This window comes from Peromyscus eremicus, chromosome 20, assembly GCF_949786415.1.
Source record: "Peromyscus eremicus chromosome 20, PerEre_H2_v1, whole genome shotgun sequence".
NCBI lineage: Eukaryota > Metazoa > Chordata > Mammalia > Rodentia > Cricetidae > Peromyscus > Peromyscus eremicus.
Window position 1 is genome coordinate 4,698,647 of NC_081436.1, and position 17,422 is coordinate 4,716,068.

At 46.1% G+C, this 17,422-nt stretch overlaps 3 protein-coding genes and 1 long non-coding RNA gene across 9 annotated transcripts in view; 2 read left to right on the forward strand and 2 right to left on the reverse strand.

Moving 5' to 3' along the window:
* LOC131896662 (uncharacterized) overlaps positions 1–640 on the reverse strand; it is a 35,697-nt gene extending 35,057 nt beyond the window's left edge. The window contains exon 1 of the long non-coding RNA XR_009375489.1: positions 1–640. This is a non-coding gene — a long non-coding RNA (uncharacterized LOC131896662).
* On the forward strand, positions 144–3,662 carry LOC131896654 (tubulin alpha-1A chain). Its single transcript, XM_059247404.1, has 4 exons — positions 144–247; positions 1,889–2,111; positions 2,240–2,388; positions 2,489–3,662. Exons 1-4 carry the CDS (start codon positions 245–247, stop codon positions 3,467–3,469), a joined length of 1,356 nt encoding a protein of 451 aa, XP_059103387.1. The 5' UTR covers positions 144–244; the 3' UTR covers positions 3,470–3,662.
* Positions 156–17,422, forward strand: part of Tuba1b (tubulin alpha 1b) — a 26,993-nt gene continuing 9,726 nt past the window's right edge. The window contains exon 1 of the mRNA XM_059247402.1: positions 156–247. Coding sequence (XP_059103385.1) covers positions 245–247 — 3 coding nt within the window. The 5' untranslated portion in view covers positions 156–244. The remainder of the gene's footprint in view (positions 248–17,422) is intronic.
* LOC131896659 (uncharacterized proline-rich protein-like) overlaps positions 16,876–17,422 on the reverse strand; it is a 24,562-nt gene continuing 24,015 nt past the window's right edge. For all 6 annotated transcript variants that reach the window (XR_009375487.1, XR_009375486.1, XR_009375488.1 and 3 more), the window contains exon 3: positions 16,876–17,033. Coding sequence is in view for 3 of the 6 variants with exons in the window: in XM_059247411.1 (XP_059103394.1) it covers positions 16,909–17,033 (125 nt within the window). In the remaining 3 variants the exon portion in view is untranslated. The remainder of the gene's footprint in view (positions 17,034–17,422) is intronic.

Below are 17,422 nucleotides of genomic sequence, written 5' to 3' on the forward strand. Positions count from 1 at the left end.
CTCATACCATGTCGCTTGCACCAATCACCACTCTCCTGTCACGGCTTCTCTGGGCAGACAGAGGGGTCTGGACCAACAGGAAAAGGCCGTGGCCCATCCCCATGGTGACCGAGCTGTATATAAGGAGCTGCATCCGCCCATGTGCCGCAGGTTCTCTTACATCGACCGCCTAAGAGTCGCGCTGTAAGAAGCAACACCTCCTCCTCGCCTCCGCCATCCTCCCGGCAGCCGCGAAGCAGCAACCATGGTGAGCCAAGCCTCCTCTGGCCCTCGGTAACGGGGTGGGGGAGCCAGTCGCCCGAGATCTGCCAGGAAAAGCCTAAGCCTTTTGTCATCCCTGCGGGGAAGGGTGGTCTCGATGCTTTGTTAGGTTGAGCTTTGCGCGGAGTCCGTAAGTCCGGCCGCCGCAGTGCGGGATACGGAAACGCCCAGACCCCGGGAAGAACAAAGGCGCCGGCCAGTGTCTGCTCGCACGGCCTGGGGCCGCGGGGCGGGGGCTCAGGGCGCGGGGGTCCGCTGCGGCGGGCGAGCGGGGGGCTAGCGGGGGGCCGAGCAGGCAGGGCGGCGGCCGAGCCGGCACTGCAGAAACGCCGCCCCACTTCTCCGGGAAAATGGCTAGTTTGCGTCGGGTCCATGGCAGCCGGTGTCAGGGAGGCGCAGGGGCGGGGTTGTTTGTCTCCTGCTTCCGTGGCGTTTTGGGAGGGGTTCGCCCTCTCTCAACTTCCCTCGGGAGCGGTTTTGTACTTTAATTTTTTAAAAATTGGGGAAATGTAGTCTTACAAGAGGTTTTGTTTGCTTGAGTATCAAAAAGTACGATTTACTTAACGACGGGGACATCTCGCTGGGGGGAGGGGGGCTGGATGGTTGGCGAGGGACAAAGCCCACTTTGTGAAGCCCAAGTACGCTGATTGTCAGAACCCAGGGAAACGCCCTTCCCCGCCCCCCACCCCCGCAGACAATGAAAGTTGTAGCCCTAAAGAATATCTCTATAGCATGAAATAATAGTAATATATTATGTGGTATGTAAAGATTCATCGAATAAAAATACCATTTTCTAGTTTTAAATGTTAATCTTTTTACTCAGGTTTTTATTGTTGGCGCTTGTTTCTAACTTAGCTTTAAGGGTATTTCGGTTCCATACAGTGGAAAGGATTCTGGAAAACCTTCAGAAAATAATGAAAATGCTGCAAAGAAAAAATTATAGTCTGTATCCAACTGTCTTTTGTTCTAATATATCTTCACTAATTCATTAATTCAGGCAAACGACCCAGGCAGGGTTAGGACACAGAAAGCAGTGAAGAGATCGTATAGACAGCTGCTGGAAATAGAGCTTTCTCTGTTAAATAATGTAACAAAGGGCACAGGCTAGCACCAGGCACAGCGAACACGGCAATGCAGAAGTCACACTTTGTCTAGCCTCTAACCTCAGAGTACTGATGGATTGATTCTGCAGATACTCTGCAGAAGGGTGTGGCTCCTGGCCTCAGCCGCAGTACAGAGGTCCCTCCTGAAGTACCAGATCCTTATAGGATGAAACATTGGTCTTTCCTTACCAGGAAAAGAAGCTATTAAAGTAATAACAGACAATTAATCTCATTTTACAGAATCTGTGCTTTGAATATTTTTCAAATATGAAAGCTCTTCTGTTCAAGTATGGCTGTGGGAACAATGGGTTTGCACCATGTCTTAAACATGTATTAAGGTGACATTCTTCAGACCACACCCCTTTGCAGTGTTTGTAGCAGGTCCTTATTCTTTCTGTCGTATGAGGATATGACTTCAAATAAATTTCAACAATATTTGTATTATTAGAAACACTTTAGAAATCTATTAAAATCTAAAATAGAAATACAGCTTAATTTTATAAATTTTTTTCTCCTTTCCACAGCGTGAGTGCATCTCCATCCACGTTGGCCAGGCTGGTGTCCAGATTGGCAATGCCTGCTGGGAACTCTACTGCCTGGAACATGGCATCCAGCCTGACGGGCAGATGCCGAGTGACAAGACCATTGGGGGAGGAGATGACTCCTTCAACACCTTCTTCAGTGAGACAGGCGCTGGCAAGCATGTGCCCAGGGCCGTGTTCGTAGACCTGGAACCCACGGTTATCGGTAAGTGGACCAGGAGCTTCCCTGAGGCATTCTGTCCTGGTCACAGACTCAGTCTCTCTTCAGACACCGAACAGTGAGTGAGCATGTGCGGATTGTTGGTGGATGGTTGACCGCTTCTCCTTTTCCAGATGAAGTTCGCACTGGGACCTACCGCCAGCTCTTCCACCCTGAGCAGCTCATCACAGGCAAGGAAGATGCTGCCAATAACTATGCCCGGGGCCACTACACCATTGGCAAGGAGATCATTGACCTTGTCTTGGACCGAATCCGCAAGCTGGTAAGTGCCATAGATGGGTACATTTAAAATGCAGTGAGAGGGTTCTGGTGTTGAGTGTGCTTGCCAATACCACAATACATTTTCTTTTCTCTTCTTACAGGCTGACCAGTGCACAGGTCTTCAGGGCTTCTTGGTTTTCCACAGCTTTGGCGGGGGTACTGGCTCTGGGTTCACCTCCCTGCTGATGGAGCGGCTCTCTGTTGATTATGGAAAGAAGTCCAAGCTGGAGTTCTCCATCTACCCAGCCCCCCAGGTTTCCACTGCTGTGGTTGAGCCCTACAATTCCATCCTCACCACCCACACCACCCTGGAGCACTCTGATTGTGCCTTCATGGTAGACAACGAGGCCATCTATGACATCTGTCGTAGAAACCTCGACATTGAGCGCCCAACCTACACTAACCTAAATAGGTTGATAGGTCAAATTGTGTCTTCCATCACTGCTTCCCTCAGATTTGATGGGGCCCTGAATGTTGACCTGACAGAATTCCAGACCAACCTGGTGCCCTACCCTCGTATCCACTTCCCTCTGGCCACCTATGCCCCTGTCATCTCTGCTGAGAAAGCCTACCATGAGCAGCTTTCTGTAGCAGAGATCACCAATGCCTGCTTTGAGCCAGCCAACCAGATGGTGAAATGTGACCCTCGCCATGGTAAATATATGGCCTGCTGCCTGCTGTACCGTGGTGATGTGGTTCCCAAAGATGTCAATGCTGCCATTGCCACCATCAAGACCAAGCGTACCATCCAGTTTGTGGACTGGTGCCCCACTGGTTTCAAGGTTGGCATTAATTACCAGCCTCCCACTGTGGTACCTGGTGGAGATCTGGCCAAGGTCCAGAGGGCTGTGTGCATGCTGAGCAACACCACAGCCATTGCTGAGGCCTGGGCTCGCCTAGATCACAAGTTTGATCTGATGTATGCCAAGCGTGCCTTTGTGCACTGGTATGTGGGTGAGGGCATGGAGGAGGGGGAGTTCTCTGAGGCCCGTGAGGACATGGCTGCCCTGGAGAAGGATTATGAGGAAGTGGGTGTGGATTCTGTTGAAGGAGAGGGTGAGGAAGAAGGAGAGGAATACTAAATTAAATGTCATGAAGGTGCTGCTTTTACAGGGAAGTAATTCTGTTCCAACATAGAAGGTTGTGGTCTGATCAGTTAATTTGTATGTGGCAATGTGTGCTTTCATACAGTTACTGACTTATGCTTTAAACGTGAATGATTTGTCATAGACCCAAGCTGTCCATCTCACTGATGGGTTTTAAATAAAATATTCCCTGTCTTAAAAGTTGTCTTGTGTTTATATTTGGGTGTGTCCTAGTTTTCCTTCTTTTACTGAGATAAACCTCCTGACCAAAAGTAACTTGGGGATAAAAGGGTTTACTGTGTCTTACTGTCCATCAGGGGAAACTGAGGCAGGATCTGAAGCACAGGCAGTGAAGGAATACTGCTTACTAGCACTCCATTGTTCTGCTTGCCCTTTTATGTGACCCGCTCAGAGCTGGCACCGCCCACAGCGCCACACCCATAGTAATCAAGAAGATGCCCCCAAAGACTTGCTTAACAAGTCCATCTGAGAGAGGCATTCTCTCTTTCCCATGTGACTCCATATTGTGTGAAGTTGACAGATAACCACCACAGGGTATGAAAATCCAGGACTCAAGAAAGAATAATGAAGAACATAAAGATTTGGTGGTGTAGGCCTGCAGTATCAACATTTGGGAGGCAGAGGCAGGGGGACTAAATGGTCATCTACCTTATAACAAACTGCAGGCCAGCTTGAGCTACATGAGAGTTTAAAAAAAAAAATAAATAAAAGGTTGGAAAATAAAAGGCATAAATACATAAAGATAACTTTTAAAAATAAGTGAGATATGGTGGTGTACGCCTTTAATCCCAACACTCAGGAGGCAGAAGCTGATGGATCTGTGAGTTTGAGACCAGCTTACTCTGCCTAGCAGGTTCTAGGCCATCCAGGGCTGCAGATAAGACCAGGCCACTAAATATTTAAATAATGGAACTGTTGCTGGTAGCTTATGTATATGCTATAGTTATGTTTAAGTTCTCTTAATATAAAGTATATATATGTAGGATTACCAACCACTAGAAGGGAAAACAAAGGAAATGTCTAATGAGGAACAGGACAGTGAGGAGAATGAGAACAAAGTAGAGTAATACATAAGGATGAAAATGCCATCATACAGGCGGATCTCGGGAGTTCAAGGCCAACCTGGTCTACAAAGCAAGTCTCAGGACAGCCAGGGCTACACAGAGAAACCTTGCCTGGGGGCAGGGAGTGGGGTGGGGTGGGGTGAGTAGAGAAGAAAAGAAAGAAAAGGAGGAAGAAAGGGCATCATAAAGATTAAAGATTACAATAAAAAATAAAACACTTTTCAGTATTTACATTTTCACTTCACTAAAGTTACTTAACCTGGCAGTTTGCTTTGCTTTGCCTTTTTATTTCATTTTTTTTTTTTGTATACATTGGTGTTTTGTCTGAAGATCTGTCTGTGTGAGGGCATTAGAGCCGCAGGAACAGGAGTACAGACAGCTGTGAGCTGCCACGTGGGTTCTGGGAATTGAACCCGGGTCCTCTTGGAAGAGCAGCCAGTGCTCTCAACCACTGAGCCTTTTCTCCAGCTCCTGTTCTGTTTTTTCTAACAGGCCGTTCTAGGTAGCACAGATTGTCCTTGAACTCTAAGTACGGATGTCTCAGGCTCCCTAAAACACTACCAAGCAGTAACTTTCTGAGTTGAAAGTTGCTAATTTACAGTCACAGTGTTTGGTTAACTGAGGCCTTATGCCACTAACAGATAAAATGGTGACTTTTGTAGATGTGTCCTGGGGTTTCCAGGCTCTCTTTTCTAGGCTCCCCAGACTCCTCAGCATGTGTCTAGTGCCACATGCTCCCACTGCCCAAATTTCCCAAAAGACGCCTGTTCTCCAAGCAAGTGCCTCTTATGTTTGACCTAGGTCTTTAATCTTTTTTGCTAAACCCATCTCTAGCTGAATGCCATGTTGAAACCCTAATGAATCTATTCAATCTAATGTTAATTAAATCTGAATAACTCTCTAAGGATATTCTTCTTGCAGTATGAGCCAATAAATTCAAAGAAGAAAAGTACTGCAAACCTCAGGTAGCAGCATCACCACTCCCAAACAGCCGAGTTTGAAAATGACGAGGGGTTTTTGTTGTTGTTTTCTGTTTATAGTTTTGGTGCCTGTCCTACATCTTGCTCTGTAGACCAGGCTGGCCTCGAACTCACAGGATCCGCCTGGCTCTGCCTCCAAAGTGCTGAGGTCGAAGGTGTGTGCCACCACCGCCCGGCTCTAAAAATGACGTTTTATTTATGTTGTGTGCATGGGGCTGTGTGGCACATGTCGCAGCAATGTGGAAGGCAGAGTTCTCCTTCCACTGTGTGGTTCAGTGGGCTTGAATAGACATCCTCACCTGCTGAGCCATCCCATCACACAGTCCTAGAAACAGTTTCAGACTAAGGATTTCTCCAAAAATTGAAACCTGTCAGTCTAACTGGGCAGAAGAGCATGCTGTCCTTAACACTATTACATTTCTTTCTGCTCTGAGATACTACTCAGTGGAAACAAATTGTATTTTTTGTATCAACTGCCTTCTTAATGTACTTTTACTCTGACCCACTGTCAACTAAGGGGTGTAAATGGTACTGTAGTTACTCAAATTCTCAGCTGTGTATTCACTGAAGAGCCCAAGAAGCTCCAGTAGATAGCTGGTTTTTTTTTTTTTTTTTTGGTTTTTCGAGACAGGGTTTCTCTGTGTAGCTTTGTGCCTCTCCTGGAACTCACTTGGTAGCCCAGGCTGGCCTCGAACTCACAGAGATCCGCCTGGCTCTGCCTCCCGAGTGCTGGGATTAAAGGCGTGAGCCACCACCACCCGGCGTTTTTTGTTTTTTTGAGACAGGGTCTCACTATATAGCCCTAACTATCTTGAATCTCACTATATAGACCAGGCTGGCTCTGAACTCACAGTTATCTGTCTGCTTCTGCCTCCTCAGTACTGGGATTAAAGGCTTGGGCCACCATGCCCAGCCCAAAGGCTAGTACTGAACCCACATTTATACAAATGGCCTTGGGTAAACTCAGTGAGTCATAAAATAAAACAGAAAGACATGAATGTAAGGACCAGAGAGATGGCTCAGCAGGTCAAGTGTTTATCACCAAGTCTGTCCTCAAGATCCATGTGGTGGAAGCAAAGAACTGACTTCTGAAAATTGTCCTCTGACTCCACACATGCCCACATACATGCACACAAAATAATTAAAATGAAGTGCGGTGATGCTGGACATGGTGGTGCTCGCTTTTAATCCCAGCACTCCGGAGGCAGAGCCAGGCAGACCTCTGTGAGTTCGAGGCTAGCCAGAGCTACAGAGTGAATTCCAGGACAGCCAGGACTATGTAGAGAAATTCTGTGTCAACAAAACAAAACAAAATAAAAAATGAAGTATGATGAAAACAGGTTTGCCAAATGATTGCAGGAAAGAGATTTGTAGCTCGGGAAGGGATTGAGGGGTGGGAGGGAGAGTTGAGAGGGAAGAGGATTAAAGTGATTAGACTGCATTATCCACAAGTATGACATTGTCAGAGGACAAATCACAGACACTTCTCTGAGAAGCCCATCCCCACACTCCTGGGAGCCTTACTCTCTCTCTCTCTCTCTCTCTCTCTCTCTCTCTCTCTCTCTCTCTCTCTCTCTCTCTCTCTCAGCACCCTGTATTTAAATCTGTTTAAAAATCCCCCCCCCAAAAAAAAGCCGGGTGGTGGTGGTGGTGGCGGCGGCGGCGGCGGCGGCGGCGGCGGCGGCGGCGGCGGCGGCGGCGGCGGCGGCGGCGGCGGCGGCGGCGCACGCCTTTAATCCCAGCACTTGGGAGGCAGAGCCAGGCGGATCTCTGTGAGTTCGAGGCCAGCCTGGGCTACCAAGTGAGTTCCAGGAAAAGACGCAAAGCTACACAGAGAAATCCTGTCTCAACCCCCCCAAAAAAAAATAATAAAAAAAATAAAAATATGTCCTTTTAATAACTTCCAGTTCTGCTTTAAAAAATTTAATGTTGTTTTTTGCTTTGTTGTTGTTGCTTTTTTGAGACAGGGTCCTACTATGCTGGCCTGGAGCTTGCTGTGTAGACATACTGGTCTTCAACTCACAGAGATCCACCTGCCTCTGCCTCTTGAGTGCTGGAATTAAAGATGTGTGCCATCATGCCTTGTAAGAACAATTTTAATTAATAACAACCAAAGAGGGTTTTGTTTGTTTAAGCTGGGAATGGTGACACACATCTTTATCCCAGCACTTGTGAGGCAGGGGCACGTGGGTATCTGTGAGTTCAAGACCAGTGTGGTAAACAAAAACAAAACAATATCAACATGTAATAGTCACTGATGTTTGAGTTTAATATGTCAATAAAAATAATGTCGTTGCCTGGAGTGGTGTCACACACCTTTAGTCCCAGCACTCAGGAGGTAGAGGCAGGCAGATCTCTGAGTTCAAGGCCAGCCTGGTCTACAGAGTGAGTTCCAGGACAGCCTGGCCTATACAGAGAAACCCTGTCTTGAAAAATAAAGCAAACAGCAATGTTGTCTAAGAAGTAAGGCCAAAGTGAGTGGGGTAGTCTGTGCCTATACACAAGCAACTGTGTGTGCCTGCTACCAAGGAGACCAGAGCTGGAGTTAGGGGTGGTTGGGAGCCACCATGCAGGTACTGGGAACTGAACCCAGGTCCTCTGTTAGAGCAACAAGAGCTCTTAACCCTGAGTCATCATTACAGCTCATTCAAAAACTATTTATCTAATTTGTCTGTGTGTGCATGCCTGGTGGATGTTCGTGTGCCACATGCATGCAGGAGCCTGGAGAGGTCAGAAGACCATATCAGATCCCCTGGGACTGGGATTACAGATGTTTGTTAGCCATCGTGTGTGGGAGCCACACACACCTCTTAGAGCGGTAAATTCTAAATTGCTGAACCGTCTCTCTGAACCCTTTTAAAATTTAACTGTGATTTGTTTTGAGATCAGTTTCATTCCTTTAGGTCAGGTTGATCTGGAACTCACTGTGTAGCTCAGGCTAGACTCTAACTTGAAGCAATCCTCTTGCCCCCAATATCCTGCAATTAGTAGGCTAAAGTTCTTAGTAGACATATGATTACTGTACATACTTACTCAGAACAGTGTGATATTAAAAGTCAAAAGTGGGCTTTGAGGTGGTGGTGCACGCCGTTAATCCCAGCACTTGGGAGGCAGAGGCAGGGAGATCTTTGTGAGTTCTGGTCTACAGAGTGAGTTCCACAACAGCTAGGGGGAAAAAAACCAAAACTTGTCTTGAAAAACCAAAAACAACGACAACAACACACCAATAAATAAATAAATGAAAGTCAAAAGTAGAGCTGAAGGGTGTGGACAAAGTACTTGCCGTGTAAATATGAGGACTTGAACTCTGATCCTCATCACTCAAGTTAACAAAAGAAAACGGAGTATATTGGCACCTACCTGTAATCCCATTGGCTCCCTGAGACTTCCTACCTGTAATCCCATTGGCTCCCTGAGGCTTCCTACCTGTAATCCCATTGGCTCCCTGAGGCTTCCTTGGTGGCTACACAGAGAAACCCTGTCTCAAAAAACCAAAAAAAAAAAAAAAAAAAAATGTAGATTAATATAAATGGGTTAATTTGGGGCTGGAGAGATGGCTCAGAGGTTAAGAGCAGTGACTGTTCTTCCAGAGGTCCTGAGTTCAATTCCCAGCAACTACATGGTGGCTCACAACCATCTGTAATGAGATCTGGTGCCCTCTTCTGGCCTGCAGACATACATGCAGGCAGAACATTGTATACTAAATAAATCTTTAAAAAAAAAAAAAGTGGGTTAATTTAAGTTATAAGAGCCAGTTGAGACAAGCCTAGGCTAAGGCCAAGCTTCCATAATTAATAATAAGTTTCCAGGTCATTATTTAGAGGCTGTCGGTCCCAGTGAGAAAGAACTACTACACATGGTGGTTACAGGCCTTAAATCCCAGCACTCTGGACTCAGAGACAGGTGGATTGCTGTGAGCTCCAGGCCAGTCTGGGCTACAGAGTGAGATGCTGTCTTTTATTTATGTGTGTGTGTGTGATGGCATACAGAAGCCTGCAGAGCTCAGATCCCCTAGGACCGCAGTTACAGGTGGCTGTGAGCCACCGTGTGGGTTCTGGGAACCAAACCCAGGTCCTCTGTAGAACAGTAATTTCTCTCTGGCCCCATGAGACCTGTCTTACACACACACACACACACACACACACACACACACACACACACACACATACACGGATACACATAGGTATCACACATACATGTACACAAACTAAAGAGTAATGAAAAAAAGGGAGGACAACCATAGTGTGAAAAACTTCAGTCTGCAACTTGCCTTGCTGGCCACTCCCACATTCTCACTGTGGCTCCAGGGATGAAGGAGTGCTTGCTGGTAGAGAGTGTAGCTTTTTTTTTTTCTTCCTGAGACAGTGTTTCCCTGTGTAACAGCCCTGGCTGTCCTGGGAACTCTCTCTGTAGCCCAGGCTGGCCTCGAACTCAGAGATCCGCCTGCCTGTCTCCCGAGTGCTGGGATTAAAGACATGTGCCACTACTGCTCCGTTTGGATGCTGCTGTTTTGATTTGGAATGTCTCCAAATGGTCTTGGGCCCTCAGTCCATGGTATAGGGAAACAGTACAAACTTAACAGGTCAAGCTGAATAAGAGGAGTTTTTGTTCTTTTTGTTGGTTTTTTTTTTTTTTTTTTTTTTTTGTTGGTTTTTTTTTTTTTTTTTGAGACAGGGTTTCTCTGTGTAGCCCTGGCTGTCCTGGAACTCTCTTTGTAGACCAGACTAGTCTTGAACTCATGGAGATCTCCCTGCCTCTGCTTCCCAAGTGCTGGGATTAAAGGCATTAGCTGCCACTACCACCTAGCTGTTGTTGTTGTTTTTTTTTTTTAGAACAAAACATTAGTGTGTATGTGTGTGTGCAAATGAGTGCAGTCATGGAGGCCAGAAGAGGGTGTCATAGTGTCATATCCTTTGTAGCCAGAGTTACAGATGATTGTGAGTTGCCTAGGGGAACTGGGAATCAAACACAAGTCCTCTCCAAGAACAGCAAGAGTTATTAATCAGTGGGCTATCTCTCCAGTTCCCTCTTCCCAAATAAGAGGTTTTATTGGTTTCTTTTCTTTTCCTTGTCTCAAAAAAAACAAAGTTGATTTTTGAATAGGAATGACCCCTGTAGGCTCATATATTTGAGAATACTTGGTCATTAATGACACTACTTAAGAAGGATTAGGAGGTGTGGCCTTGTTGGACTAGGTGTGGCCTACTTGGAAGAAGTGTGTCACTGGGGGTGGGCTTTGGGGTTTCAGAAGCCCAAGCCAGACCCAGTGCCTCCCTCTTCCTGTTGCCTGTGGGTCTGATGCAGAACTCTAATCTTCTCTGTGTGTGCCATTCTTTCCATAATGCTGATAATAAACTGAACCTCTGAAACTGTAAACCAGCCCCGATGCAATGCTTTCCTTTATAAGAGTTGCAGTGGTCATGGTGTCTCTTCATAGCACTAAAACACTGACAAAAGACTTTTTTTCCACCAAGAGGGTGCTGAAAGAAGGAGACTTGTGTTGCCCAACTGCTCCCAGCCAAAGCCAAAGCCAAAATGAAGACAGTGAAAGCAAGAGACAGTGCAGAAAGGCACCACAGTCACAAAGATCCTCACCTTCCGTGGCTCACCTTCCATGGCTTGAGAGACAGCCCAAGTGCCCTCACAAGAGCATCCCCAGAAAGACAAGCTTGACCACTACGTCATCATAAGTTCCCCTGACCACTCAGCCATAAAGAAGAAAGAAGGCAGCAGACTTGTGTTCTCTGTGGATGCACGGCCAACAGGCACCAGAGCAAACGAGCTGTGCAGAAAATCTACGACATTCGTGTAGCCTGAGCCAACACCCTGCTCAGGCCTGATAGAATGCACATGTTCGGCTGGCTCCTGACTGGGATGCATGTTGCCAACAAAATTGAGATCATCTAAACCATAAACTAATAATAATAGTCATAAAAATACACACTTTTTAAAAAGCTTTTAATGCCAGCACTCGGGAGGCAGAGGTGGCTCTCTATGAACCAAGGACAGGTTGATCTACATAGTAAGACAGTCTCAAAAACCAACAGACAAGGGCTGGAGAGATGGCTCATCGGTTCAGAGTACTTGCTGCTCTTGTAGAGGAAGCAGGTTTGATTCTCATCACCCACATGATGGTTCAACTATCTGTAACTTCTGTTCTAGGGGGTCTGATACCCTCTAGACCAAGGTGTCAGACCCCCTTGAGGACCAAGCATGTACACTGCCTGATGACCTGAGTTCAATCCTCAGAACCCATGTAAAGGTGGAAGAAGAGGAGCAGCTTCACACAGTTGTCCTCTGACCACATGTGCCCACACACATACACCACGTCCACACACAATAATAATCAATTAGAAAAAATAAAAATAACTAAATAGAAAAAGAAAACAAGCAAAATAGAAAGGTAGAATCTATTCCGCTCTCTTTGAATCCATACTACTTTGGGACATAGTGGTGTATACCTTTAATCCCAGCACTCTGAAGGCAGAGGCAGGAGAATCTGTGTGACCTGAGGCCAGCCTGATCCGTATCGCAAGTGCTCAGCCAGCCGGAGTTGCAGATTGAGACACTGTGTCAAAATCAAAATCCACTCGGCCTTTATAATTGTTACTTTGTCTGCAGTTTCAGGGGACGTGTCTCCAGTACCGCCGCACTCTCCGCTCCCCTGCTGGTTCCAACACGCCAACCAAAGAGACAAAGAACGGGGAAAGCAGAGAAGAGAGATTTAAGGGATGCATCCGGAAGAAGGGACAGACTTTAGGTTCAAACAGAGGAAGAACTGTCGGGCTATGAGCAAAAAGTGTGATAACGAAGCAGTCTCGCAGGTGTGGCCCCATCTGTATCACCTCAGCTCCAATCCAGGAGGGTGGCTGATAAACTGTTAATCTGCATCACTGTTTTCCTGTTTCCCACAAGATGATTATTTCTGCTCCAGAGTGCAGCCTACCCTTGTAAGTAATCGCTGCCCTCATCTGTGTGTGTTGGGGCGGGGGTGGGTGGGTGGGTGGGGTGGGGGGTGGAAGCGGGGCTGGGGGACAAGGGCTGGGGGCGGGGGTCAGCTAATGGTTTACTTCTGGAATCCAAAGAGACTGCAGGTTTAAGACAAGGACTTACCTTTGTGCCTTCCGCTTTGTGGCCCAAGTGAAGAGTCAACAGTTTGTAACAAAAGTAGCTTCTGTTACAATTCCCCTTGTGTTTGAACAGTCCTCAGTCTTGAGGGAACTGGGATATCTGCTAATCTGGCTCTCTAGGTTCCTTGGCCTGGTGATAAACTACTCCACAAGAAGGGGACAGGCCACAGAGGCTGAAGCGCATAAGCAAATAAAAAAAAAAATCTAATTATAGGCAGTAGAAACATGAAAAGAATTTTATTGTCCAATTTTGTATGTTAGAAGTTTAGATACAACCAAGCGTGGTGGCATTCACCTTTAATGGGAGGCAGCAGCAGACAGATCTTTGGGTTTGAGGACCACCGAAAACAAAAGAAAAAGAGAAAAAAAAAGCCTAGTTGCTTTAGACAGGGAGCGTAAGATTCTAGTTTTGTATCAGTGTAAAACAACACAAAAACAACCCAGAGCTCCCACCTCAAAGAGAGTAAGAGTTTATTCTGGAGCCAAATACGGTCCACCATTGCACCGGAATATGGATTCAGGTTACCCCAAATACCACGTTCCAATACAGTAACAGTTTTCATCAAATTTTTATAGTAACACAACCAAGAAAGCCACAAATTAAGATACTCCCAGCCGGGTGGTGGTGGCACATGCCTTTAATCCCAGTACTTGGGAGGCAGAAGTGGGTGGATCTCTGAGTTTGAGGCTAGCCTGGTCTACAGAGAGAGTTCCAGGAAAGCTAAGGCTACACTGAGAGACCCTGTCTGAAGGAAAAAAGAAGAAAAAGTCCCTGTAATAAAAGTGATCCCAACATCTGTATGGGGCCATTAATCTTTCCCAGGCATTTAGGGTTGTCACTAGTGGCTGATGCCCCAAGGTGTGTGACTCACCCAAGTTGTAAGTGGAGTTTTAGAGCAGAAACCTCATCCAGCAGCTCTAACAAGTCAGGCGTGCCCATTCATCCCAGTGTAACAATTAAGGCAGTAAATAATGGTGTAAGGCAGGGAAGGAGATTTCATCACTCTCAGGGAAAGGAACACATAGAGTGAGTCCATAGCTCCAAGTTCATCTTCAGGGTATGGACAGAAGCTTTGCTTTAAGCAGAGATCTGGGGCAGGAAGAAAGAGATACACAGAATTAAGAGTACTGCTCAGGAGTGGCCCTGTTTATCACTGTCTCAGCTCCAGTCCTGCAAGGCAGTTGGTAAACTGCTAACCTGATCTTTTGTTGCTAACCTGTGAATCCTGGGTTTCTATGAGCAGATGACCTCTGTACCAGCATGCAGCATTGGACTGGTGGGGGGGGGGTCCATCTTCAAAGGCTTTCTTTCTTCTTCTTCCTGGAAGCCAAGGTGACTGCAGGTGTAGGACAATGACTTGTCGCTGTGCCTTTATCCTTGAGTCAATATTCTTTAGCAAAAGCAGCTTCTAAGTGCTTGCTGCACGTGACTTAGCGGCAGAAGAGTGTGTGTGCCAGAACCGGGTCAAGCCCTTAAGAAGCCTGGTAGCTTTGTTTTCATCCTTTTAAAGGCAAGCCACCCTACAAAAAAGCTCCAGCTAGATTAACAATGGATAAAAGAACATGTGGAGAGAAAGAAAGGTCATGTGGACAAGCACTGTATCTCATCCAACAGAAAACAAAAGGCCAAGATATCTGCCACTCTAGACGTCCCAGTTGGACGAAGCTGCTGAGTAAGCCAGATGACACCACACAGAACCAAGAGAAATAACACATACTTGTTCTTTCTATAAATAATTGTTTTAAGTTGGTAAGTTTTGAGGTGATTGGTTACATATAAAGACTAGGTAGCTGAAAGGGTTTACACACACGTGGAGAGAACTGGTCCCATAGATTCTCCAAAGATATTCTCACTAATTTAGATGAAAATGATTTAGAAAACAACTCTTGCAGGGTGGTGGTGGTACACATGCCTTTAATCCCAGCACTTGGGGGCAGAGACAGGTGTATCTCTGTGAGTTTGAGGCCAGCCTAGTCTACAAAGTTCCAGGACAGTCAAGGTTGTTATACAGAGCAACCCTGTCTCCAAACATTCCCACACACACACACCCAAAAAAAACTCTTAAACAATGAACATCTGTTTGTTTTTTTTTTTTGGTTTTTCGAGACAGGGTTTCTCTGTGTAGCTTTGCGCCTTTCCTGGAACTCACTTGGTAGCCCAGGCTGGCCTCGAACCGCCTGGCTCTGCCTCCCAGTGCTGGGATTAAAGGCGTGTGCCACCACCGCCCGGCTCTTTTTGTTTTTCAAGACAGGGTTTCTCTGTATAGACCTGGCTGTTCTGGATTTCACCCTGTAGACCAGGCTGGCCTCAAACTCACAGAGATCTGCCTGTCTCTACCTTCCAAGTGCTACAATTAAAGGCACATGCCGCCACCACTCAGCTTTTTTTAGTTTATTTTTTTTTTGAACAATGCTATTTAATATTATATTTGTGTTTGTTTTGAGCATTTTTTTTTAAAGATTTATTTATTTATTATGTCTACAATATTCTGACTGCATGTGTCCCTGCAGGCCAGAAGAGGGCACCAGATCTCATTACAAGTGGTTGTGAGCCACCATGTGGTTGCTGGGAATTAAACTCAGGACCTTTGGAAGAGCAGTCAATGCTCTTAACCACTGAGCCATCTCTCCAGCCCGTTTTGAGCATTTTTGCTCAGTTTTTTTTTTTTTTCCGGTTTTTCGAGGCAGGGTTTCTCTGTGTAGTTTTGCGCCTTTCCTGGAACTCACTTGGTAGCCCAGGCTGGCCTCGAACTCACAGAGATCCGCCTGGCTCTGCCTCCCGAGTGCTGGGATTAAAGGCGTGCGCCACCACCGCCCGGTTTTGCTCAGTTTTTGTTTTGCATAGATTTCAGGCTAGGGTGTAGAAGATGCCTTTAATCTTTAAATTAATCTTTCATCTTTAATCAGAAATTGAGAGGCTGAAGCAGGTAGATCTCTGAGTTTGAGGCTAGCCTGGTCTACATAGCGAGTTCTAGGACAGCCAGGGTTATAGAGAAACCTTGTCTCAAAACAAACAAACAAACAAAAACATCTGTGCAGTTCTGGCTGGCTAACAACTCACTATGTAACCGATCTGCCTTGAACTAATATCCATCCTACTTCTGCTTTCTCAAGTGCTGTCATGACGGGTACAAGGCACAATGAACTATCACCAAATACCTAAACAAACTGTTTTATTTTCTTCTGTAATGAGGAATTCAGAGGTAGGTAGTCTGTGGCAACACAGTGTTATGAAAATATTTTTCTTTTTATGTTATGTGCATTGATGTTTTGCTATGAGTGTTGGGTCCCCTGGAACTGGAATTACAGTTCTCAGCTGCCATGTGGATGCTGGGAATTGAACCCAGGTCCTCTGGAAGAACAGTCAGTGTTCTTAACCACTGAACCATCTCTCCAGACCCCCATGAAAATCTCTGTTATATTCTAAAAAGAGTGGAACTTTTGCTGGACCTCACAACCAGAGTTAGTAACACATCCTGAGTCAGTCACTTAAAACTTACGCCTGATATCCTGCTGTGAACTCGGCCTGTTTGTTTAAACTGTCTTTAAGAGAACAGTGTAACATTCGAACTTTCTTGTTTTGGATTTTCCATATAATCATTTTTTATAACCTAAATCTTCAGTTATATACTCTTCCACGCCCCTGACCCATGGGTAATGCACAGTGAGCACCTGTTTCTCAAAATGAATGGGAGTGGTGGTCCTTACAGAAGCATTTCAGAGTTTGAGGCTGGCCTCAAACTCAAGAGATCCGCCTGCCTCTGCCTCCTGAGTGCTGGGATTAAAGGTGTGAGCCATCCCCCACCCTCCCACCCCACCAGGCTAGAAAGCAAACTTTTATTAACAAATATCCATCACAAAATGCTGAAGCAGCATTTGGATACTGCTTGATAGCGTTTGTTATCTGGGTCAGTGACTTAATTCCTTGTAACACTCTAAACTTCTGTGAAGTGTCCTTCATTCCTTCCCCATGTCTGTGCTGGTCAATAGAGGGAGCAAAGCCTTTGTTAGGAACATACACACAAGGGCACACAGACACAGGGACAGACCCAAGGCAGCATTTGGGCTAGCACAGCTTCAGACTCACACGGCACATGAAGGACAATGGAAGACACAGAAGAGCAGTGAAGTTCAAATCCAGGCTCACGCTGGGTTAAAGGACACAGGGGAAATGCTTTCATCTCCTTCCTTAATGAGACTCAGACACATTATTGGTGACTCGGAGTTTATTATTAACGTGTTCAAACTGATGAAGTGGTCCCAGGCTCCTGTAGCTCCGAGATGTCACAGGGACCTAGATCCCACGTTCCTCCATCCATACCGTATGACACGGTGTTTATCATCATGGCCGTCATTGCCCCACATTCTAGGCAAAAAAAAGAGGAGAGATGTATGTGTTAGAAACTTTTTTCTGGGGCTGGAGAGATGGCTCAGAGGTTAAGAGCACTGGCTGTTCTTCTAGAGGTCCTGAGTTCAATTCCCAGCAACCACATGGTGGCTCACAACCATCTACAATGAGATCTGGTGCCCTCTTCTGGCCTGAAACTTTTTTCCTTCTTGTTGTTTGTTTTTGAGATAGGGTCTCATCATATAGCCCTGGCTGTCCTGGAACTCACTCTGTAGACCAGGCTGGCCTAGAACTCACAGAGATCCACCTGCCTCTGCCTCCCGAGTGATAGGATTAAACGTATGTGCCACCACACCCATCCTCTACCTTTCTTTTTACTTATTTTTTACATTCTGTGAATGCATGTG

Bases quoted from the DNA above. Each gene is read 5' to 3' on its own strand.
- LOC131896654 (XM_059247404.1), top strand. The intron at 2,112-2,239 runs GTAAGTGGACCA...CTCCTTTTCCAG, and splicing joins CCTGGAACCCACGGTTATCG to ATGAAGTTCGCACTGGGACC. The intron at 2,389-2,488 runs GTAAGTGCCATA...CTCTTCTTACAG, and splicing joins TGGACCGAATCCGCAAGCTG to GCTGACCAGTGCACAGGTCT.